The sequence below is a fragment of the Crocodylus porosus genome, unplaced genomic scaffold (genome assembly GCF_001723895.1).
Source record: "Crocodylus porosus isolate Cpor-Errol unplaced genomic scaffold, CroPor_comp1, whole genome shotgun sequence".
NCBI classification, from domain to species: domain Eukaryota; kingdom Metazoa; phylum Chordata; order Crocodylia; family Crocodylidae; genus Crocodylus; species Crocodylus porosus.
In genome coordinates this window covers 25,569,295-25,594,717 of record NW_017728921.1, presented here as the reverse complement: position 1 = coordinate 25,594,717, position 25,423 = coordinate 25,569,295, and the positions used below count along the sequence as shown (strand labels likewise).

General features: G+C 43.1%; 1 protein-coding gene across 2 annotated transcripts in view; it reads left to right on the top strand.

Annotated features, from left to right (window-relative positions):
• The window catches only part of RBM19 (RNA binding motif protein 19), a 128,867-nt gene that overhangs the window by 60,778 nt on the left and 42,666 nt on the right, over positions 1-25,423 (top strand). For both annotated transcript variants that reach the window (XM_019539343.1, XM_019539344.1), the window contains exon 22: positions 17,606-17,711. In XM_019539343.1, coding sequence (XP_019394888.1) covers positions 17,606-17,711 — 106 coding nt within the window. The remainder of the gene's footprint in view (positions 1-17,605; positions 17,712-25,423) is intronic.

Sequence of the window (25,423 nt, the reverse complement as noted above, 5' to 3'; positions counted from 1 at the left end):
CACACAAATCCCCGCGCAGCAGCATTCGGAGTCTGCCATGAGCCATTCTGTCGGTCTCTGGATTCATTTGCATTTTTCTGGCTCCCACCGGAGAACAGAGCCATAAAACGCTCAGGCTGTGTGTTTTGTTTGTTGTTTAATTTATTTTATTTAAGAGGTTTTGAGTTGGGAGGGGGAGGAAAGAGACTGTGTGGAGGGGGCCATCTCAGCAGCCACTTAGACTAGTCAAAGTCCATGAATTAAATTAGTGAAGCTACTAGGCAGCATTCCCTTTTGCCTTTCTGTGAGCTTCCTCTGCTTGCAGTATAGTTCATGCCAATACAATGGGGCCATATTTTAAAATATCTAGGGGACAGTAGAGTCTTGCCTAAGTTAATCCTATTTTTGTGCGCTTGAAAGTGCTGAGGAATTTTTTTAACTAATACCTGATAAAGGAATAAACTGCTTTTTGCCTCTCCCATCCAGAAAGCGTAAGAAGTATAAGCAAGGTTGTTCAGATCTTATGGGAGCCCTGTTAACTGCGTTCTTGGAGCTTTTGTTTTTTGGGGTGGGGTTTGTTGCTACAATTAAGCTATGCATTTATTTTGCAACTCTCCTAGAGAGATGTGACTCTTGCAAGACAAGTCTTAGTTAAAAGCTTGAGGTTGATCCCTAGTTCTCATCTATGGCAGGCCCTTCCTGTAAAACCAACTTGGGAGTGGGCATACATTACATTTGTTCCATTTGTATGCCCATTTTATGCCCTTGGAGGAGCAAAAATTGAGACTATAGCCTGTTAATGAAACCCCTTACAACTCTGAGCATTATTTATTTCTCATATGAACTGCTGTATTGGTGCAACCCCATCATGCTTGGCACTTCACATAAATATTGCCTAAAGAATAAGCTAACGAGTGAAGAAAGCAAATGCTATTCCCATTTAGACGGGGCAGCTGAGGCAAAGAAGTGATTTGTCCAAGGTCACACTGAAAATATGTGGCAAGGTGAGAAATTGGAACCCAGTTTCTGAGTCCAACACTGCTATAACTACAGGACCATTTGTGCTTTCTGTCCTGGTATGTGCTTTCTGTCTTGGTAATAAGTGTTTCCTCAGGATTATCCCCAAAACCTTTTGTGTGTATATACCAGTACTGTGATTGTGTATGCAATATGTAACAGCCTTTTAAAAACAGTTGGTTAGCTTTGCTGTTCTGACACAGCCTCAAATAAACATTGCAAATATGGCTTTTAACATTCATTGTTATTGGATAACTTCTGGGTAAAAATATTTTGTTTCCTGTCAGATTGCTGTTGCTTGGGTAAGTTTAATTCTGGATGTTTTACCATAGACTGAAGGAGGAATCCCTAGATCTGCAATATCCATTTGGGGAAAAAAAAATTGTGTCCTTATTGCTCCATGTAATACTCTCTTCAAGGCTCTGTATACAATTTTACTACTGTCATCCATGAGGCGTATATCTAGAAAAGGAAGGAAGCAGGAAGAGCAAATCCAGTGGCCAGAAATGGTTATTTGCAAAACAGAAAAGTGATGAAGTCTGATGGGCTGGGTACCAAACTAGAAATTGGCTCACCTGCGATCTTTTTCTGACCCTGCCACTATGTTTTGCTGCATCTCTCTGGGCAAAATTGCTTCTTCTTGCTTTCTGTTTCCCTCTCAGAAAGCAGGGTAGATATGTACCTTTATAGACTAACCAAAAATGAGATGCGTATACATAGATACAGAGAGCACAAACTTGTTTCCCTGTCTGTCGGTTTTAAATGCTTTTTGAGTTTGATGAAGAATGGCCAGATAGTTACAGAAATATGATAAAAATCTCGAATGGATATTTGTTTTTTTTTAAAAATAGCCCTTTCTTGAGCATAGAAACTGTATATTTAACAAGATGCTCCTGAACAGAGATGACCAGCATCCAATGAACAAAAGGATATAAGGCTTTAGTAGGTTCACAGCAATAGGTGGATATCAGAATTCCAGATACAAATACCAAAAAGTGTTGTATGTTAAAGGTCTTTGCTGTGTGGCTTTTTAAATTATTATTATTATTATTATTATTATTATTATTATTATTATTATTACTACTACATCATACTATGAACATACAAAGAGATGTTACGTAAGTCCTGGGATAAATCCTAAAAAGGTTCACAGGGTAAGAAGTACTAATAGTTATTCCACCTGGGTCACCTCAAAGTATGTTTGAACTGCTATCCTGGTATTGCATCGTTGAATCAATGGCAGAAAAGCAGTAATGCATTCAGATGTTCACTAAACATTGGTTAGAAGGATGGTGTGGGTACATACTGATCGCAGGATATTTCTGTTCTGAGACAAACACAGGCATAACTTGTCCAGGGACAAATGCAGTGTCTGTTCCTAGCCTGAGAGTATTTTGTTGCCAGTTTCTGATAGCATGTTTTGATGCTATGATTAGTCCCATTTTTAAAAGACCAAAGAAATGGGTGACATGGTTTCTTGCCTTTGGAGACCATTCCTTGCCTACAGATCTTCCCATGATTGAAGTGCTTGAATAATAAGAAGAGAGGCAGTTAGGTGAACTTCCACATTCTTTTAATGTATTTGCATTTATTTGATCTTCTGTGTATTTCTCTGTTCTCCTGATTAAAATAATTAATCTGACTACTTTTTTTGAAGCCATTCTACAGCTTTACAAGAACGGAAATTCTCTTGAAAATGTAGCTGTGTTTAAAATAGTGTGTTTGCCTAAAATTATCTTGCTGCTTCTATATTTTTTCTCTATTTCATCAGAAGCAGTCTCTTTGGTTGAATCTGAAGTTGGTATCTTTTGACTGTTAGCACCATAATCTCAGTTCAGTATGTAACAGCCACTCTGCTTTTTTAGTGTTGTATCCTGGCTTGTCTGAAGCTGGGTTTTCACTCGGCCAGACACAAGACACATTAAAAATTGTGTTACAGGTGCACATTTTTGGTAGTGCTAAAAATTTACATTTCTGTCTTTTGAAACCAGCTGACTTGGAAAAAAATCCTTCTGGGAGAGCAGATTTGTTCTGGGCCTTACTGTGGAGATACTATTTTTAGCTTAACTTATTTTTGACAAAAGCTGCAGTTTAAACAGTTAGATTGAGATTTTCAAAGGAGCCTAAGGGAGATAAGTACCCAAATCTCAATGAAGTTCAGGCTGCGGGCTGCTTTGAATTCCCTGCCTCTGGGTCATTACCATGGTAACTAGGTGCTTTACAAACTCTTAGGCTCGGTCCTGCAAGGTATTCCACACAGGAAGAATGATGCCCTAGAGACTTTAAACCATGTGGGATGCCCTCCATGTGTGAAGTCCTCACTGAAGTCCACACAGTTTCAGTAGATCCTGTAGATCATAATGCTGCGTGTTTATAGGTGTGTGTCATACCCAGCGACCTCACTAGAGTTACATGTGAGCGGGGGAATATTGACCTCCTTAGAGCTGTGAAATATTCTTTAGGGCAGTGGTTTTAAACCTTTTAGACTTGAGGTATACCTTGTTAGACTCACGGCACTCTTTGGAAAATGACAGCTTAGCTTTAACTCATTTTTTGATTACAGAAAAATAAGAGAGCAATTCTTGTGTTGCAAAGAACTCAGACCACAGCAGGTCAAAATGGTTTTGACACTCCAGATTCCCATTTGAAATTTCTGGTTTTACCTCGTGAATCATGTGTAGCTGTTCATACACCAAAGAGTGCTTGATAACGTGCAACACCCTAAAAGGGATCTCGCAGCACCTCAGAGTGCCATGGCACCCTGGTTGAGAATCACTCCTTTAAGGACTGTGTTTACCTGAATACTAGGCCATACAAGAAACAGTATGTGCTAGGGCTGAATTTCAACAATAGCTAGCCTTTTCTGGCCGAAAGACTGTAGAAATTCTACATTAGCTTCCATTCTACAAAATCCATGTGGAAGCTCTGATTAATCTAGACTAGAGAAAATAATCTACAGTGGACTAGAACAGAGGCGTCACAGATATGGCCCACAGGCTGGATCCGACCCTTGGAGGAGCCCTATGATCTGACCTGTAGGTCTTGGATCGACCCCATGCACTGCATGAGGCACGTGCTGGTCCCAGCCCCCACCCCATGCAATGTGTGTTGCACAGAGCCAATCTGGTGCATGCTGCATGTAGCCTGCAGGGCTGGACTAGAATAGAAAGTGACCAGATAAGGATAATTACAGAATTCTTGAATGATGCTGTAAAGATAAAATTCTGGCTTTGAAGATGAAATCGTGGCTCTGCCCTGGCTCTAGTCCTGTGCTGTCACCACCCCAACAAGCCCAGCCCCAGCACAGCTCCTGTCCACTTGGCCACATGCTCTGCCCACATGGCTCCTGGCTACTTTCCATGGAGACCCCAGGATCGCCAGGCAGTGACAGCACAGGGATAGAGCAGACCTGTGATCTGCTTCCTGCATGTCCCAGCCTTGCACCATCACCACTGTACAGTCCCAGGGTGTCTGTGGAGACCTGCCAGGACCCATGCAGGCAGGGAGCGTGGCCGGGAGGATGGGATGGGGCTGCAGCAGGGTGGGGAGCTGCATCCAGAGTCAGGTCTGGGATTTTGGGGTGGTGACATGGTGGAGTTGGGGCTGGGGAGCCATTGCCACTAGGGCTGCTGGGAAAGGCCATGCATCCTGAGCTCTGCTGCATGACCAGTGCTGATAGCTCCACAAGATTAGGCCATTTTCTGACACCATTTGGAATGAGTATTAACCACTATAGTCAACGTTGGTATACACCAGTCTGTTTTGAAGACCACGCAACAAAAGTTGAAAGGCAATGCTGGAAGGGAATACTGTTTGAAGAGCAGGGCTTGGAAACTGAGCAAATTTACTCTTTTCTGGGATGGAAGAAGGGAACAGAAGTAACAACTGGATTTTTGTACCCACCTGGTTGGATGCGCAGTTTCTTTTCAGTTTAACAGGAGTTGACTGGCTAAGTCCCTGAGACAGCATTGAAAATGTGAACCTCAGTGTTTTAAGACTCTCGAGTTTTCAGGGCAAGATCTTTTTTTGTGTTTCACTGGTATAATGAACCAGATATTAATGCTCAAGATCTCCATTTCTTCTTATCGGATATCTTCTGTCAGAGTCATAAGGCCACTGAACATGGGCAAGGCACATTTCTTTGACTATGCTCTATGACAGATACATAGGGGGCAGTGTATTAAAAAAAGAAACAAATCTCAAACCTACCAAAGTAAGACATGCCACTGCATGTGCTCCTTTATTAGGAAGGATGAGAGAACAATCTAAATTAATAATAATAATATCCATTAGTGAGAAGCTCAGAATAATAATCCACATATTGTACTATTGGCTATTGTGCTGAACAGAGAAAGAAGCAGGAAACAAATTTGAGGTCACAGCAAGCATAAAGAGACAGGAAAACTGAATTTGGTCTCTGCGTGCATTCCCAGAAGACACATTGGGGCATGCTTGACCTGTGTCTTTCCATAGAATCCATGTTTAGATATAATCTTTTCCAAAGGCATCCCTATTTTGATCTCTTACACTACCACCTCTGAGAGCCTTTTGGGGAACATCAATGCATATTTTCAGAAATAGGTCTTGAATTAGGTTCTTTGGCGAGAAAAGTTAGATCATTTAGGCTCAGCCACAGTACTCCCTACCTTTCCTCCTGCCACAATGGCTGGTTAAATTATTCTGTGGGAACCAGAGCTGTAGAGCTAAATTAGTGTGACAGTTGTACCATGGCAACTGTACCTGTCTACGTCTGTCATTCTCTTCTAGCTGCAGCTGAGAAGCTGTCAAAAAATAATCATTATTTGGGAGGTGGAGGAAATGTGCAGGGAGGGGGGGGAGAGAAAAATGTAAGACAATAAAATTCTACTTCCACAATCAGTGCAAATCCATATAGGCCTGGGAAAGGAAATGCCCCTTTTAACACTAGCCTTAAAGCAAATCTCTTTAAGGAATTTAGTATCTTGCACAACATTAAACCTTGCAAAGTGGGATTAAATGAAACAAAATTAAGAAGCCAAACCTGATTCTAGCACCTGATTTAAATGGGAAGGATATTAAAATTTTAAAACCTGTCACTGAGCTGGTGAAGGAAGATTTTTTTGCTCAGTTTTCAGAATTATGCCTTTTCTGTTTAGCATGCAGCCTAATTGTGTAATTACACAATAGACTAGAGTAGAATTTAGTGCACGTAATACCAGTTATAAAGAAGAGCCCTAATTATGTATATCTTCTCAGGTAAATAATACATCAGGGGGCATAGAGAGGCCTAATTACCATTCAGAAAACCTGCCTAATTACTAATTTACTTGGAATTTCAGAAAGCTTTTGATAAGGTCCCTCATAAGCAACTGTTAAGGAAAATAAATTGAGTAAGGGGCGAGATGTTATTACATTTGAAAAAAAAAGAGAGAAAACAGTTTAAGCAATGGGAAACAGTCATAGTGAATATTACTAAGCTCTGGTGTTGCGATTAGTTAAGGTGTTGGGTTGAGGCTGAGATGATCTATATTCTCACTCGCCTGCAAATATAACATTGATGTTGCCTCAGTTTCTCGATCTGTCAAGCAGAGCTAATAGTCTACTTCATAAAAAAGTTAAGATTATACTTACGAATACTTAAGAGTCACAGAGAGGATCAGTGGCCACCATAGAAAATGTTATGCTGAGATCTGTGTGGGGGTAATGGGAATATTTCAGGAGGTAGAAGTCTAATCATCTTGAAGTATTTGAGCTTCTTTCTCTCCACACTCCCTTTTCTTCCCCCTACTTAGCAAAATGATGCAGACCTACTCCCAGATAGAGTTAAATGTCTTTGGGCAAATAGAGCGAGATAATAAAATTATTATATTGGTCAATGTTTTGAAAACACGTATTAGGTGCACCCCTCTCCCACCTCCTAATTTCTCACAGACCATACTTATGGGTTCCTAGAAAGGGAGAAGAGACTTAGGTACGGGGCCAAACTGACTTGAAATGGTGAGCCATGTTGGGGCATGTGGGAGTAATTTTAACCCATTAAGTTGAACCAAGAAGAATATTTTGCAGATGTACAACAGAAGTTAATGAAAAGCAAAAACGGGTGTGGGTTCCTTCTTATAAATCAAGTGTTACCATCTCATGTGCTGTCCTGCACCTGGGTTTGGTTCTTTCCTTGTCTTACAGCTGTGAAAGAAAAGGTTCAGAGAAGGGCGCCTGTTAGGGACAGGGCAGGTAAAGCAGGCTGGATGCTGCTGAGTATATTTCCATGGTTGTGTAATTGAATTTTAAAATGAATTTGCTCCCCTGCCCTCTCCATTCCCCCCACCACGCCCCTTCTCCTCCCCTCCCCATCAAATCCTTTTGAATGAAGAAGGCTGTTTTAAGGAAATACTGAAAATATATGTTGAAAATTGCATTCACCTTCTTTCCTTTGAAAACCACTGAGTCTGAGTCACGTTGGTGGGGTTTCACTCACGGAAAGTCCCAGCTTTCAGATCTGATGCTGTGTCCCCTCCTCATACCCTCTGCCTCTGTGATCATTAGATGTAGTTTCTTCTATTGAACGTAGACCTTTGCAGCTTTGCCTATATCCTGAAGTCATGCCCCGGACTTATTCTAACCAGCAGCACCCATGACATTACGTGATCTATAAAGACACCTTTAATTCAAAGTGCTTGGGAAGGTGTAACAGAAAGACACTGCAATGAAACTTTAATCAACAACGAAAACAAATAAGTCAACTGGTGGTCCCGAGTGAGAAGAGAATATTGGGCTGACAAGAAGAGGAAGGGAAGAGACATCAACTCATTACCAGGAGCACTAAGAAAAGAGGGGATTTGAAGTGACAGCCAGAAAACAAGGAGATGAGATCTCCAAAGTGTTAGAGCTAGAAGAAGGAGGGAGTAAAAGAGTACTTGGCTATGGCAGTAGAATAGAATGAATTAAAGGGAGGGAACTGAGAAAGCTGGTGGGGGGAGTGCGGAACGAAGAAAGAGCTTTGGACACTACTGTGAGAGAGAAGCCATGAGAATTGTAAGGGGACAGGTGCTGGGTGATACAAAGCAGTGAAGATGGGAATAGGAAGGACGATATAAACAGAAATAGGTAGGCCAAGCTGATGCAGCAGCTAAAGAGAGGATTTTGGGAGAGCGACTCCTAGAAGGGATGTAGAAGTCAAGGTGTGGGATTGCAGCCACTCACTGTGGAATTCTCACTCCCCATCCTGCTCGTGGCTTCAGCATCTGTGTTGATATATATTTTGTGCTTGTCCACAATGTCACTTTATTTTGCCACTTGAAACTGGTCCTGTTGCCTAAACCCCCGCTTCTGCTCCATATTCAGGATAAGTTTAAAAGCGTAAAATCCACACTTCATTTGCAAGTCCTTCCATCGCATGTGTTACTAATGACCACTCTAATTATGATATCTCACGGTCTCTCTATTCAAACGCTGCCTGATCCGACTGCCTTTTGACATTTCACCAGATTGGGGAGGAGACGTTTGAATATTTTGCAGTGAAAGAGGAGTGAGTCAGCGGGTGAGAAGCAACTATGTGAGAGCAGGTCTCATTTTTGGCAAACGCACTTGTTTGTTTTCACCACCAGCTCCCCCCCCCCCCCCTCCAAATCACAGGTTTGCTGCCCAGTTAGTTCTCAGGGAAGCTGTAGAACTGCTTCCAAATGGAGGAGCAAAGCAAGGGGGAGAGGGTGGAAGAAATTGTTTGCAAAGAGGGGAGCAGGGAGGGAATCAGCAAAAATTAGCATGAAAGCCTCCTTGCTGGCTCTGTGGAGAGCAAGCAGTGGAGATAAAGCGAGAGGATTCTTTGTGCCTAGCCGGGGACATGATAATTGGCTTTCCTTCCTAGCGAACTTTGCAAATGATGCTCTTTAACTTGTCGGCGAGATAAACAGTTGCTGTGGCAGGTGCGCCAAAAGCACCGTCTGGATGTAATTAGACATGTTCGCAAGAAGGCACCCTGAGAGATCTGAGTGCAGTGTTCATTCGGGGCACTTCCCAGTGGGCCACACAGCCCCTGCAACATGCATTCCTTCTCTTTCTCCTTTCCTCCCCTCTTCTCCCTCCCACCCATACGCACACTTGTGTTCCCCCAGTCTTTCCTGCACTTCTCTGTTTCCAGAGAAGAAAGAATCATCCTATTGACTCAGTTCCCTCTCATTTCGGATTGTGTGCGTGCCATGGAATAATGGTTAGGTGCCCTTTGACTGTGTATCCTCAGGGGATCAGCCAATACTAAAGCCTTCCACTCCCTTAATTGCACAGGGCTCTGGGTGACTTGCCTTGTTTGCAAACCAAAATCACCCCTCTTGTATCTTAAAACTCATCAGCCATTTTGAAGTAGGTCCTCATTAGATTTCTTATGCCCTTTAAAATATTTGCCCTTGGACTTCACCTTTTTATCACTAAGCACTCTGGTACCATTAATTAATTGAAGAATTATACTTCCTTACACTATCAGATTGGTAAATATTTCCCTGCTTTGTAGGTGGGAAAGTTGAACGAGAATGTTGTGACTTTCCCAAGGTCACAAATCAGTGGCTGATTCTGGAAGAGAATCTTGGAGTCCTTATTTCTTCTCCCATTTATAACTATCAGATGATACATTCTTTGATTTAGCAGCTCAACCTTTGCTATGGCTCAAGGGCTACAATGGTTCTAAATCTTAGTTTGTGTTCGAGTCTAACCTTGAAGGATGTCTCTACCCTCCAAGAATCGTGTATGTTGAAGATGACCGTTCTTGATTTCTATGGCATCTTTCCATAAGATGTTTCCAGCCACAACCAAATTTCATGTAGTCATATGTCTCTCAGGACACCTTGGTATTATCTTGAGAACTATGAAAAACTGTGTTATAATTCTGTTTCATTATCGTTGAGTGGTGTCTTTAACATTTGCTGAGGAATGAGCTTTACAAATGTAAAAATATGCCAAACTAGGTGCAGCATAGATCAAAATCTGTGCTCTATCTTCTGCAGATATGCAGCAACCTGTGGTGTGGAACATGATAGTCACCCAAGGGTGTATAGTAAAACTACCTAGCAGTGCAATATAAAGTAAAATGGCATATCCAATGGAAACTGCAGGTGGGATTTCAACAGTCAAAATCATTATACAAGTTGGAATTTGGGCTGGATGCTGGGTCCAACTAGTCTAATCCTGTTAAAAGTGCCATGAAAGCTTTAATGACCATAGGTGGGTGGTGGGACTGTGTATATTACATGACACTTCCAAGTGGTACTTCAGGGACAGAATGGTCTCCAATACTGTTCTAGGTCATTGGTTTAGTTGTTGCTCACCATCACGTACCATCACTTCTGGTTTCCCTTGGAGGTCTCCCATTCACACACAGACCACATCCAACTGTAATTCACATGCAGGATCACAGGGCAAGATGGTATGTGAAATCATACTAAACTTCTCTTATCTCCTCCCTTATTGCCAAAGAAACTTATGTATTAAGAGAATCTATTTGTTTAGTGCTCAGCACTTACCCCACTAACTCTGCAGTGCTTAACCTCTTCTTTCTCAGCTCCTATTGTAACCCTTTCTGCAGCAACAAATTGAGAAGTCTCCGAACAGGGATTATGTAGTAGACTAAGTAAAGTGCTAAGGAAGTTTGAAAACAAAATTTCTGTGTGATTTAAATGAGAGAGAGAGATGCACACACACTAGGCCGGGTCATCCCCCTCTCTGCCAACGGGACAACTGTTTTTACCCATGATTGGGGGACCATTGGGGTGGTGATCATCAGACAGTATCATGTCCTACAGGAGTGTCTGGTTGGGATGCAGCCAGTAGATAAGAAGCTCTGATACGAGTTGAGTGTTCAGATTAACCCTTCAGGTGATTGTGGGAGTAGCCTCTTGTTAAGCTATGTCTGTGCAAGTGATACTGAGAAACAGTGTGAGCTCCTGTTCTGCTGAAAAGTCCCTCCACCAGCTGCTACCTTCCTTATTTCTCAGCCGGAGCTGCAGGTAATAACAGTAATACACTTGTTTCAGCATGTCAGGCAGCTTTACTCCATCCTGCCCTTCATCCCGCACACTCATTCATTAATTTTTGGAGGTTACTGAGGAGACATTATTGATGATGATGATAATAGTAATAGGGAAGATATGTGGCAGATTAATTCCTGAACTCTCTAACAGGATTTAAGCTAACAAGAGAGGAGGGCTTTTTTCTTCCTCCTTTCAGACATTTCCTGTGCGGGGTATAACGACACCAAAGAGTGTTAAATTGGTTCTGAATGTCCACCTCTGGCTGTCCACATTCTTGTAACGATTTCATTAGCTTGAATTATCCACGTTATTTTCTTGTAATGGGATTAGCTGTACTTGAGTCAGCTGAAGACCTGAGGGGGAGGAGGGAAAGGAACCTTCTGCTGTGTATTTCATTAACTCTCTCATGCAGGGGGTGGAACTGACCAAGGCTCAGCCCAGGGGCGAAAGTATTTGGCAGGGTCCTTCATTCCAAAAGGAGGAAGAAAAAGAAAAGAGGCCATTATTCCTCTGTAATCAACAAATCGGTGCAGTAGCAGAGACCAGGATGGACTAGTTGTTGGGGAATTGTTATTTGGGGGTAATTTAAAAAAAAAATGCTGAGCTGAAGCACAGCCTTGGCCTGTTGCAGAAGAGAACATTTTCCACTGCATTTGTGACCAACTTAAATCTCAGTCTTGCATAGTCCTTTTGGTAAGCATCATTGGATTTGCTTGAAATGGAGGGAACAAGCTTTCTCTGGGCTCAGGCATGTATTGGGATGTTTGTATATATTTGGAAGTGCAATGGGGGTGGGAAGGTAATTCTTTGCAACAGATAGATTAACCATCCTGCTCTTTGAATACACTATATCTAGTCTCTTGTGAGGACCTGTATAGCTCCATAATGAAATTATATTCTCTTCCTCCTTTCTGAAGCCTTACAACACCATGTTCTTAAATCAGGTTATGGCCAACGGCTTCTGTTGCATTAATTCTGATTAATCTTTACCCAGTTTCTGGAGTTGAGCATGCCAACTCACTTTTAGTTTCATGATTTTATAGAAGCATCTATCCACTTTTATGCCACAGGGAGTGTTGGACACTGCAACAAAGAGGATAAGATTCCTGTCCTGAAGAGCTTACAGTCTTCATAGACACAGATCAGCTAGAAGATGGGATAAAAAAAAAATCCAGCAAAGAGGTGGAACAGTTGGGCTTAGAACACATTTTACTGAGTCCATCAACCAAGCCAGTACTTGTTGGCTGCTTCTGATTGTAGACATCACTGCAGAGACTGAGTTTGAAAGAAGAGGGCAAGGGCTACAGTATACAATGTGCAGGGACTGTTGTAGAAGATGCAGACAAGCAGTCAGGGGTGACTGGGTGACAGTAGAAACTACAATAAGGCAACAAGCAAGTAAAGAAATAGGGAGGAGTGTGGTCTGTGGACATTGAGAAGAAGAAATGTTATGGAGGAGGAGTCCATTGGCTGTGATGCACCCTTGTATGTTCAAGGCAAAGGAGAAGGGGAGAGTCGATGATTAGACCTGAATGACACAAAGCAGGGTCAAGTGTCAAACTTTAATAGACCTCTAGGAGAATGCATGTGTCGGTCTGTTTCCATGTGCTTCTCCTTGACTTGTGCTTTCCCTCATTTTCCAAGCTAAAGCTTCATGAGCACTTGCAACAAACACCCTAGGTTCTTCTGAGGTAAGGAAGAGTGAGTGAGCTCTTCATTGTTTACCAGAGTGACTTTTTCAACTGGCTTCTTGACCTGGATGTTTTCCCAATGACAGTAGTTCCTTCTGCCAATGGATGTGTAGCAGAGTTGGATTTTTCTCTTCCATCATGCAAATGCTAATATTTCTGTTTACCTAACAGTTAACAGGAACTTCACAAAACTACTGAAATTGTTGCCAAAGTGGTTGGAACGTTATTGACTTCCAGGAAAGTCACGTAGACAGTCTGCAAACCCATGTGCTTCTGGGTACATTTCAGTGCAAGCACTGAAGTGCCACAATGGTTAGGGTATTGCTTAGGAAATCTGTTCAACTAGCTCATTTGCCATCTGTGACTTTTGGCTTGCCTTGGTGAATTCTCTAGGGAGGTTAGGAAGGTTCTTGCATTTCCATCAAGCTTTTGTGATGTGCGGGTTATAGAGCAATTGAAGTCGACCTTCTTTTCCTGCATCCATATTGATGAATCACTCCTGTAGCTCAATGTGGTTTTTTTCCCTTTGTCCTGAACCGACTGCACATTTACACAAGCATGAAAAAAATGTAGCGAACAGATGATGCAAACCTCTAAACTAGGGTAACTTTACCCAGTCTGATGCAGAATTTGCCTGTGAAAGACCTGAGAGTTAAACTCAAGTAGTGTTGCAACCCCAGTGTAGATGCTGTCTGTCTGCATCTATCCTGGAGTAACTGTTTTGCTAAGGGCAAGCAAGCTATTACCTGCACCTGTAACACCTAGCGACAAGGGCTCAAAGGTGCATTAAGCCCATAGTGAGAAAGCAGCAGAGAGACAGAGAAGTCAGTTGAGTGCACTACAAATCACTTTGTGGCTTGCAGAGTGAATTCCTTAATAACAAAGTTCTCGCTGCCAAATGCTGTTTGCTTTTGCCTTCAGAACTGCCTGCATTAATAATGAGCATCTCCGTTTGGATGTTATTTACATAAAGTATTGTTTTCGTGCCATTGTCACAGACAACAACTCTGCGCTAGGTGAACGAGAAAGGGAACACCCTGCATATGAATTCATAAAGCAGCCCAGTTTAATGCAGTGCGAAGAACCATGGGAAGTTCCCACAGAAATCCACCCCAGCACAGGGACTGGTACAGCATCATTGTAGGCAGTTTCATGCATCTGGCACAGTTAGCCATGTTGCACCAGGCTGGCCCACACTAAGCTAGGTTGTGTTGGGCTTGCTTGGGTTAACTTTACAGTGAAGATGTAACTTCAAGAAGTGAGACTGCGCGTCCATGGTCTCTTAGTCTTATTGCACTCTGAGGCCTGGTATGAACCCTGGCACTTACACAGCAGAAAGGAACCTACTCAGAATGAGAAGAAGAGAAAGACGTGTTAGGGTATTGACGAGCAAGGATTCTCCTGCCCTGGTGCACTGAATTTTAACATCACAGCCGCTCTTCATTTTTATTCTGCTCCTTTGCTAGGTCAGCAGCACACTAGAAATGTAGGAATGCAGATTCCTTTGCCAACTCTGCAGGTTGGTCACTAGTTTCATAGAGTTTGACCTCTGGTCTTGGTCTCCTATGTAGAAAAGGTCAATTGCCAAATTTTGATTTACTTTCTCATGCTGCTTCTGAATGGCTTTTCTTTCGTACACGGGGAGGGAGGAGGAGTGTGTGTGTCATGATGCATTGCTTTGCGTTAGTAGGTCAGACAGCTAGATTCCTCGCCAGCTCTTTCTGATACAAGTCCAATTTGCCACAGAGAGACAACAGTATCCAAGAGGAAACCCCTGCTTGTGGGGCAGACACTGTATTTTCACAGTTATGTCTGCCTGCAAGTTGATTTGCATACATCAGAGTTGCCACAGAGGGAAGGGGTAGGGGGTTGACTAGAACAGATCAGAACAACCATTCACCTTCCTTTCCCCTCTATATCCATGTACACAGTACGTCTCTCAAAATGTGAGAACCCCTTCTGTTCAAAGCATAAACTGCCTTCCTCAAATAAGGGAGATCCCACTCTGGAAAGAGTAACAGAGTGCTGTTCTCCTCCCCACTCTCGCCCTCCAAATTAAGGAAATAATTGGAAAAGAGAGGTGTGAGTTTCTCCTTAATGGTGGCAGGGAGAACATTAAAGACCCTGTCTCTCCACTTCATTCACAGTTTCTTGTATGGTAATTGCTATGTTATGGTTTCTAATTATCAACATAGCGGGGGTGTTTTTTCTCCCCATCTCTGAAAGGGTCATCTGTGCCCCAACAGGAGTCTTTTGTATCCCCCCCCAGCCTCCCCATAAGCCTGTGTGGAATTTCCTTCCAAGCCTGTCCATACCACTCTTATTGACTGCTCAGTAGATATCTCGATTGTGTAGGTGAAGAGTGGTGCATTTGGCCTTTTTCCCCTCCCACTCGCTCTGTCTGTAGATAAAAGGAAGCTCAGGAGACCCAGAATCTAAGGGCTCTATGTGATGGGTGTTGTTCTCGCACTGGGGGCCATCTGAACTCTAAGGCTTCCAAGCTTTTAGGACTTGCATGTAGGATGCCTCCCATGGATTTGGGAGTACAGTATTTGAAGCCCCAGACTAAAGAGTCTGGGAGGTAGGATACTTGCCAGTGGTAGCACCACACAGACTTGAACAATTGAGCTCTGCTCAGTTGAAATTTGAAACTTAATTTGGAATTGATTTGGCTTTGGAAACAACACTTTTAAAAATGAGATGGCGGAGCCTCTGGTTATGTTGATGTCCATACTTTGCCCAGGTCATGCTGATGCCTGCTTCCTCTGTGTTTAAGTATTTTTCATGCATTTTGGGTATTTTTTTTCACATGAAACCTCACTAAACAAAAAGTAAAAAACCCACTGGGAGTTCATAGCAATGATGATTCTAACGTGCTTATTTGTTAATTATAATTACAAGAGTGCTAGAGGTAGTGATATCCCATAAGAGCCGCCATTCTTTTAGTGCTAGCGCCTTTAGGTACATTTTCATCACCATCCACTTGTTTGCACTACCCTTAGCCAGCAAGGAAGTCACAGGACTTGAAGGGGGGAACATAGGATCCCTTTCCCATTTCCATCATAGACTTACATGACCCCATGGCCAAGTAACTTATGCTTTTGGTGCCCACGTTTCCCCTTCTGTAAAATAGGGGTGATTGTTGTCACTTGCCCATGAAGCCTGTGAGATCTACTATGGCAGTTTTATGAATGCAAGGCATTTTATCATTCTGCATGTTGCCCACCAAGGGATCTTCTTCCTTCGCTCCCTGCTGGGCCATACCACAAAGGAGCCACTGTTCCCAGCCTAGCAACATGGCATGGCATGGTGAAGGTGCTGCTTGCTCTTGCCCTCTGACCTGTAGGGTAACCTTGAATAAGATACTTCCCCCATCCATGCTGTCAGGTCCACTCCTACCCTTCAGTCAGTCTTGTGCATTTAGATACTTTACTTCCCTTGGAGCAGGGGCTGTCTCTCGCTGTGTACTTCCAACACAATGGGGCCTTGATCTTGTGGCCTGTCAACCCTCCTATGCCAGGAATAAAGAACATGGAGTAGCATCAGTTTCCATGCCTGTATTCCCCTTGTATGGTAACTATTCCAGTGCAGAAAACAAAGCAACCTTCTTGCTGCTCATAGACTAGAGCACTCCTGCTCGTCAAGGCTGTTTTCTCTTTCCTCTTATTTTGATTTTGTTTGTTTGTTTCCTTTAGAGCCATCTCAAAGGGGGTGGAGGGGGAGGAAGGAGGAGTGGGGAGAGCTACAAGGAGGAGACGTGCAGATTCATTTTGAGGATTCATAACGCTACATTTACACACCGCACTGCCTGAGGAAATTGGGTAGATGAATGCCTGGTCATGCTGCCAGTGCACTGGGTTAACTCCCTGGATTTAGCTTATATCATTTCACGAGAGCATTTACGGCCTTTACTGTGTTTATTTCCAGTCGCTCTTTGGCACTGCCGCATCTCCAGCCCCTTTGTGTATGTGTGTGTGTTTGTGTGTGTGTAGATTTTCAAATAAAATAACACATCTATTCAGACCCAGTCCACATTAAATATTTATTGCCTGCAGTTTGTGCATATGTGTTTGATAAATGGGCACCAAAAAAAGGAAAAGACAGCTTAGAGCTTAGCTGCAAAGAAAGGCAGTCTTTGTCCTGGAATTTCTAAGAGGAGAGAAAGTGCATCTTTAAGGGAAAGAGGTGGGGGTTGGTAAACTTTAAAAACAGCCTTGGTCCCTTCACAAGCACAGCTTTCCCCTTCTACCTCGTCCTCCCATTTAAGAGAGTACCCCTTCAGAGAAGATTTGGGGAAACCCAACAACTCTGCCTTGAGGCTGAGCAAAGGATATTCCTAGAAAAAAGACAACCTGCTTTCAGTGTTCATGTTTCACAGCATCATGTTCAGACTCCTCGGGTTCATGTCCATCACTGGGTCATGTTAGTGACTTGTGTATTGCAGCTGATATTCAATCCCAGCCAAAACACACGGGCAGATCCCTGTAAATTGCAGCTAGGAGTGCCACTGCCTACTGTTAAATCATTACATGTAGATAATGTTCCTTGTATGCCCACCTCGGAGGACAGTGCTGCGGTGCAGATCCTTAGTCACTGCAGATTCCAAAGGAGAGGGGGGAAAAAAATTATGCCGGGTTCTGGCAGGAGAGCTGCTTGTGTGTTCGTGAGTAACTGGAAAGGGAGATGCTTAGAATCCAAGATGAGTTCTCATTTTCTCTCTCAATTGAATGATTTTTTTTTTTAAATGCAACCAGAAGAGGGCTGGGTTTGCTTACAGAGCAGTATTTGCTGGTGCTGATAGTTCTGTAACTATAGTTTCTATCAGACAGGCAGATATATCGGGAGATATGTCTGTAATGGCAGTGATAAGCAAGGTGGCGTTTCCCTTTATCGGAGTTTGACTCATCTGTCTTCTGTTTGCAGCACCTTTGGGGAGCTGAAGACTGTCCGACTGCCAAAGAAAATGGCTGGAACAGGATCACACCGTGGGTTTGGATTTGTAGATTTCCTCACCAAACAGGATGCCAAGGTGAGGCTCGAGCTGTGGTCCTCTCACCATCCTCTTGTCTGTTTTCACCCCTCAGACTGCAGTAGTTTGAGGGAAAGGCCTTGCCTATGATGGGGATTAGCCCAAATATTAGCAATCAGTAGCCAGCCACCAGTGCATTTCTGACATCCAGTTACAGTGTTGTTGTGACTTCTGTGTCCACCCTTGGGATTTTCAGTTACCTAGTTGGAATCTTAGCCAGTTCCCAATGCAGACGAGGCTGAACTGTGGCGATACTATAGGATTCCTTGTTGTACAATTTGGCCAGATGGCTCAGGATAATACCAGAGTATCATTGCCCAAGCACTAAAAGCTCTTCACTCCATCTGTTGGCATCAAGTTAACATGGTGCTGAATGAATCAGCAAGAGCTCACATAAAGAAAAGGTGAGAATAATGCAGTATGACTCCTTTTAAAAATGCTTTCTTGAACACTTGGCGGGTAAACCTCTGTAGGATCCAAGCAATGTTGCTTACCATACAGATAGGATGTGATTACATGGCAGATTAAAAACAGCTCATCGTTGACATGGTTTTAAAGGAGGATTTATTCTTAGTGGATTTTACATGAGTCTAAAACGGGTAGGCAACTCTGGTACAGGTGCCAGAGTGTGGCACACGAAGGCATTTTGCTTTGCACTCATTCCTCAGGACAGTTGGTGGAAAAGGGGCTGGGACAGCACTGCCACAACAAAGATTGGGCACCTTGTGGCTCCCTCACTGTCCACCCCTGGCATGCCAACATCTTGCAAGTCAAGGTTGCAGGTATTTTTGGCACTCTGCCCAAAAATGTTGCCGCCTCCTCATCTAGAATATGTTCCATGGAACAGGGTAATAGCTAAAACAGTAGCAGCAAAAAAAAAAGAAGAAAGTGGGTGTTGAAATGGATCAAACAGAGCAAGAGGCTATAGAGACCAGAAACAGTTTAGAGTAGGGGGGAAACCATCCAAGTTGGCCAAAATGACTGTAGAAAAATTGTGTAATTTAGAAGGCAGCATAATGTAACAGGAAGATGTTTGTTTGAGAGCACCCTAACCATAGGGCTAAATGCATCTATGTCAGCTGGGTTGTATCTACTGAAATGGTTAATTTGGTTCATAGCCAGTAATCAAGTGCATTTCCTGTGGTCAGAGTGTGCTGAGATGCTCATTATTCCCCCAAGATAGCATGTGTATTAGGAGATGATGTGCTGGGCCTCTGTCTTGGCAAGCTAATTATTAGCTGTAGTAGATACTGAAGAGCCTGTATAAGACCATCAGGCTCTTCTAAGCAGAGCCCCAGCCTCTTTGGTTGGGGAAACAGCTGTGCAACCTGTTGGCACAGAATCAGTCAGTGCTTGGAATTCTTCTGACTCTAACTTCTCAGTGTACATGTGTGATTTGCTGTGTCTCGGACTTTGTGTTTAATAGGCTTACATTGGAATGATCTTGAGCCATCGCATCTATACATCTGCTTCCCCGGCATCCCCCCCTCTTTCTGCCACTCATCAGTGAGGACTGGCTTCTCCACTGGAATTGGAGAAATCAGTTGCAAATCACCTGTTAGCTCACAGCTTCCCCACTCCTCTGGGCTCAGTGCAGGGTTGTTGCTGCAGGGTGTGTAATGCTTTTATAGCAGTTAAGAGGGCAGTGCCTTGGGGAATGTCTGGTGTTTGGAAATGGTAGGGACCTACCAGGAACTTGTTCACTTCCCTGGGACCAAGAGTTGAACTCAAACTAGGAAAAGCTGTGGGATACAGTTGACCAGAGTTCTTAGGAAAACTTGACTCTGCAGCTCTGATGTTTGCCCTTTGCTTCCTTGAGGCACTGTTTCCTGGATTCACCTCCTTTCGCTCCCCTTAGCATTAAACTGGGCCGTTTTTTTCACACTGGCACTTCTGAGTCTACTGCTGGTGGCGTTTAGTTTACTAAGGGCCTGTGCCTGTTGGGTCCAATCTGGCTCCAGTCCTGCAAAACACTTACGAATGTGTTCAAGAACTTTGATGGATCAGCAACTCATTTCTAGTTAGGCTGTAGTTGGACTACGTTTAGAAGGCTTCTCTTTGAACTTTCAGGAAGATATGCGGTAAGTACAATAAAAGCAGCCACAGCCCGATGGAAAGAGCATATACCCCCACAGTTGAGAGACATAAGCTTTATTTCCATCTTTGCCACTGACAGTGTATGTGACCTGGGGCAAGGCATGTAGCCTGCCTAAGCCTCAGGTTCCTTATCTGTATACCAAGCATTTGTCAGTGCTTGCCTTTCTCTTGATTGAGGTCCTTGGATGAAGAGCTCTACCTTCTTTAAGCTGTGCTATGAAGGATAATAGAATGGAAATAGTTAAGATTCAGTCCATGGGGATGGGGACTGTCTGATTTGGTTTGGTTGGAGTACTGTGGATTTTTATGGCATTCCATAACATTTTTAAAAATGTAACTGCATACCATATAAAATAAGAATTATGTGGCTCTTTGCATGCTGATCAAGTAGTGAGTACACAAAGCATTAGAGCATCACTCCTGCGGTTTATGGTGCTGTCCCAGAACTCTGCAATGGAATCATAAGCTTGTAATTCACGATTTGTGTGTGCATATGCATGGCAAAATATTGAGGGATCAAACAGTTGTATGATAAAATCTAGGCTAGATTGGATCAATAGCCCATTGACTGAGAGTGACCCAGTACCCAGTGTTTGAGAGGAAGGTCCAAGAAACCTTTCAGTAGGCAGTTAGGGGATAACCCAATAGTTGGGAGCAAATTTATTCCCTATAGCATGGAGGTTACAACTTTAATTAACTAATATTTAATATTAACTAATATGTGTGTGGGTGTATTACACACTGATAATTGTAATCACTGTATTCTTGTAATTCTGTACATATTTTATGTATTATTTGAAATGTGTAGCAAGATTTTAATAAGTATTTAAAATGATATTTCAAAGTGTTCCATTTTTTCCCATCATGTTTAAATCCAACTTTCTGGACTAAAAACAGAGAAACCACAATTGTGACCAATCTGTTGGTACCCTTTGCTATAATCATCTTCAGGGTGATGGAACTGTGAGTTCTGTGAATGCCATGTGGTCCATGGAAACTTCAGTGGAAATGCACATGGAGTAGACCTGTTCTGCCTGGTGGACTGCTAGGTGTCTGCCTAAGTCTGACCATCTTGATTCAAACTGATTTAATGTCAATTGCTGTGGGGTAACTTGGTCTGGAGGTGAGGAGTTTAATATTTAGATGTCATAGAATATCACAAGGAAATTCTGAGCATGCCTCTTCTAGAAATCTTCCCAAAAGGAAAAGGGGGAATCACTTGGACCAGTGGAGTCCAACCTTTTTCACAGGCAAGCCACAAACTGGCCTTATACTAGCCCCAAGTGCCACTCCAATCCCCTTCCCCTGCTCGATTTGCTGCTCTGCTTCCTGCCCTGTCTGCTACTGTGTTGTTGCATGTCACACACAGAGGTTGCCTGTGGCACGTGTGCTCATAAGCTGGCCATCCCTGACTTTTCATGGGAGTGGAAGCTAAGTCCCAGGCTCAGTGGACCAGGAGGCTGATTACAGCAAATGGGTCCTTCCAGGTTGTAACCCAAGCTCCAGCAGTGGCTTGCTCAGTCTGCAAAGGTGGGTAGTCTTTCCAAATTTCAAGACAGATTTGGAGGTAAGAGCAGACGATGTTATCATTTTAGACAGGGTTAATTGACTTTTAAGGTCAGAAGGGACCATTAGATCATATAGTCTGACCTCCTGTGTCACACAGGACATAGAATTTCTCTGTTAGGCCTGTATTGATCTTTATTCAAACTACCATCAGCTTGGCATTCCTCTGTGTACTTCAGATGTTGGCTTCTTCAGCAGTGTATTGTTGTGTGGCTTTTCTGTGACGTCTGGTTCATCACTCTTTTTTGTATTTTTGTGTAGCCCATCACTAAGAGCTTTGTCTCCAGTCAGATTTTCTGTACCTCTAGGGAGGCTACTCAGTTTAAGATCGGTGTGGCCTTAAACAAAAAGGATGGGAATAATATCTTTGTGAAAGAATCCTCCTTCCTCACACTCCCCTTAAAGATAACTTGTAAATATTCAACAGAAAGGTTCATAAGGGACTAGCAAGATATAGCTTATTTTACCTTCTGTTGCAGCCATATAAAATTCCATAAGTCAGTACTTTGTTTCATGAGTGAAAATAGCATGTGATTTTTCTCTTCTTAAATCACAATAGAGGGTAGCTCTGTAGATGCTCTGACTGCTCTAGTGAGGTTTTGGGACAGGTCTGCAATGCTGGTAATGTATGAAATCCTAGCAAATTGCATTGTGAGGCTTGCTGTTAGTTAAGTTTTAGACAGCATTATAGGAAACATACACATGTGTGTATCAGGAAGATCTCTAGGGCTGGCGCCGATTTAGTCGCTGCCTGTGGATATGACTTTCCACAAGCCACGTGTCTTGTCTATGCCCACTTCCTCCATCTGTAAAATGGGGATAAACCATATTTCCCTGCCCTCACCATTTTTCTGGTCAGACACATGTATAAGCTCTTCAGGGCTGAGATTCTTTCACACTATGCCTTTGTACACTATGTAGCACAAATTAGCCTAAACCTCCAGAGGTATTGTTCTTACACAAGTAACCTGGAAGCTAGCATTTCTCTGACTATGTCTGAAACAAGTGTCAGATGTACAGCAGATGCAAGCCTGGCTTCCAAGCAATGGGGACATGACTGGAGCTGGAGATAAAAGTGCTAATGTGTCAAAACTCATCTCCCCATCAAAATTGTTCTTTTTCTGCTCCCTACAGCACAGGGATGATGCTTGTCAGGGAAAAGCCACAAGCCTAAAACATGAGGCCATCAGCTGTCTTCTCATCACCTATATCCCCCAAAGAAGCGGCCACTTTATGGAGGCAACTAGCCTCACAAGGATTAAATACCAAGTCCAGAGTGTTTTGGGCCCATTCCCTAAGATGACATAGATCATCTTAAGCAAACTTCAGAATAAAACAGTTCTCTGATCCTGGTAGCTGTTTTTTAGTCCTTCTGTAGCTAACCTTCCTGCCTTCTCACACTGCGCTCTTTCAGTCTTCAGAGGAATCAGGTGCTCATCAAGAATTCCACTGACACTTTCCAAGCTAGTTCTGATAATTGCTTTGACAATCCCTTCTCCCATGCTCAAATATTTCTTGCTGTTGAGGTTTTGCCACGGAACTGGGCTGGCTGGACCCCCTGGCCTTTCAGAGAGCAGACTACCTCGTTACAGGCTTCCTTATACACTGTGCAACTGTGAGGGACCTCCTGGCTCATCAGGCTAGTCCTCTGCTCTTGGAGGCATTTTGGCAAGTTCTCTCTTAAAACTACCTTTTTTTTTTTTTTCGGTTTCCATTATTCCTGCAGGAATGGTGTTCCTCAGCCTCTCTCCTCTGATGGCTAGAAAACCTCATAACATCCCCTCCAATCTTTGATCTCGCTTGTGACATCAGTTGGCCCTAGATGTTGACTTGGCCATAACTTCTAAGGCTGTGTATAGTGCCTGTTATGTTTGGTCACTGCCCCTTTGTCCCTGCCAGTGTTCAGGAGCTCACCTTGCACTGAATCCTGGAGCACAGTAAGCATGCCACCCATCAAAAGATTGCTTTGCGCTTTTCTTCCTTCAGGCAAAGTGTCTTTATTTTATTTTTTTCTCCCCTATCTCTTTGAGGGATTTAATTGTCTCACAAGTGGCACATCAAGTATACTCCACTGGCTGCCCTGCAAAGGATGAGCCACGTAGTGACGAATAGCATTCTGAATATTGTAAACACATATGTAATTGGCTCTGAATTTGCTGCAAAGTGGGAAATGAGGGAAAGGTAGGCCGAGACCCTCCAAGCTGAATAGTCGTAGTTTGAATGAGGTGCCTCTCTTATAAGAGGGATAACTTGGAAATGGCATATAAACTTGTATAAAACATGTTGGTTTTGCAATAGAAGCATTAGGATGGTTTTGTTGGGCTTTTAAAGCCTATAAACTGCCTTGTTCAACTTTTTCCCCGGGGCAGTTGTAGTGGCTTTCCATAAGTGTAGGCTGGGATTTTCAAAGTGGCCTAAGACATTTGGGACTTCTTTTTGGATTCCCAGGCATTGTGTTTAAAATCTGTCTCAGAAGTAAAGTCTGCTGTTAACAGGGGTGGCCAGCCTGCAGCGTGTGTTTCACAAGTGCCAAAGGCAGTCTGTGTGTACAACGTGCCACAGATTTGGGCTGGGACAGGCAACATAACAGCAGACAGGGCAGGGAGCAGAAAGCAAAGCAGCATATTGGGCAGGGATCACAAGGCAGGAAGCAGAAAGCAGAGCAGCAGATTGGGCATGGGCACAGGACAAGAAGCAGGAAACAGAACAGCCAGTCAAGATGTGAGGGGCATTCAGGGAGGGTATGGGACCTGCTGAAAAAGTTTACCCCCACTGGAGTAGCACATTAGGCTTCAAGTAGGTCTCTGGAACCTGCTATTCCATGAAAGTATATCTGAATCAGAATATCACATTTGACTTTACATTTTAAAGGCGTTCAACATGGGGACTGTCTCTTGCCATCAGTACAGCTCCTAGAATGATCTGTACCGTGATCACCTCAAGTTGCTAAAATAATACAAATGTGGATGCACCAGTGGAATGCAACTGCTTCTGGTGCATGACATAACTGTGCTTTAGCAGAGCACAGCAACTGTAAACGTGTTAGGATAGGAAACGCAGAATCTCGCATCTAACTGGAAGTGAGAAAGATGATATGCTCACATTGGAATTTAGCCAGAATAGAACTTTTTAACACCCTGACTGTTGTAAAAAGCACCGTAGGATTTTTAATAACCACAAGCCAAGTCCTCAGTTTTATGTCTCATCTGAAAGACGAGCGTTAAGTTAAATGCATTTAATTTTGTGGCTGCGTGGAGGAATTTGCTTTGCACAGATCATTGTTGCTAATGACAGGTTGACGCTAGCTAAAATAGGTCTAACGTATTCATATGTTTCCTGGAGAACCCAGTGCCAAGACTTGTGATTTTTTTCCTCCACCCCCAACTATTACTGCCAAGAGAGTTTCCACACACTTTTCCCCCTGCTGATATAAAATTACATCTGGTCTCCAAATAGAAATTGCCCATTCGGGAAAGATGCTCAACCCTTAACAAAAAACAAAAAAAACCTGGAGCTCAGCTGGCATAGCAGGGAATGTCCTCAACTGGGACTATATTTTTTTAGGAAGGAAGGGAAATTTATCAACAACCTAATGTTGTTGACCCTTTGTCCCTCTAATGACTTGGGCCCTAAGGCTTTTATGCTTGAGTATTTAATAGAGCAATAGGGAATAGAGAGGCAGAGCAGCCGTGTCCCCAAAATTAAAACAGCATTTAGGGATGGTGAGCCACAGCACCCTAGGGAGCTGAACTCAGTGGTCCAGTCTCTTGATCTATGACTTTTCAAAGCCCCAGCCCTGCAGACTCCATTACAAGCAGAATATTTCTTTCTACCTTCCCCGCTGTACAGCCCCATCCTTACACAGCTACACTCACTGGTCCTTTATTTTGGAATCTAGCTCAAAATTACCCTTCTGAATAAAAAAACAAACAAACAAGAAGTCACCTTCCATAGACGTACCCCAGTCCATCTCTTTGGCCACCTTTTTCTCCTTCTACCTTCTTCTAGCAATTTATACTGCTTTCTTTACTCGCTCTCGTCTGCTCCCC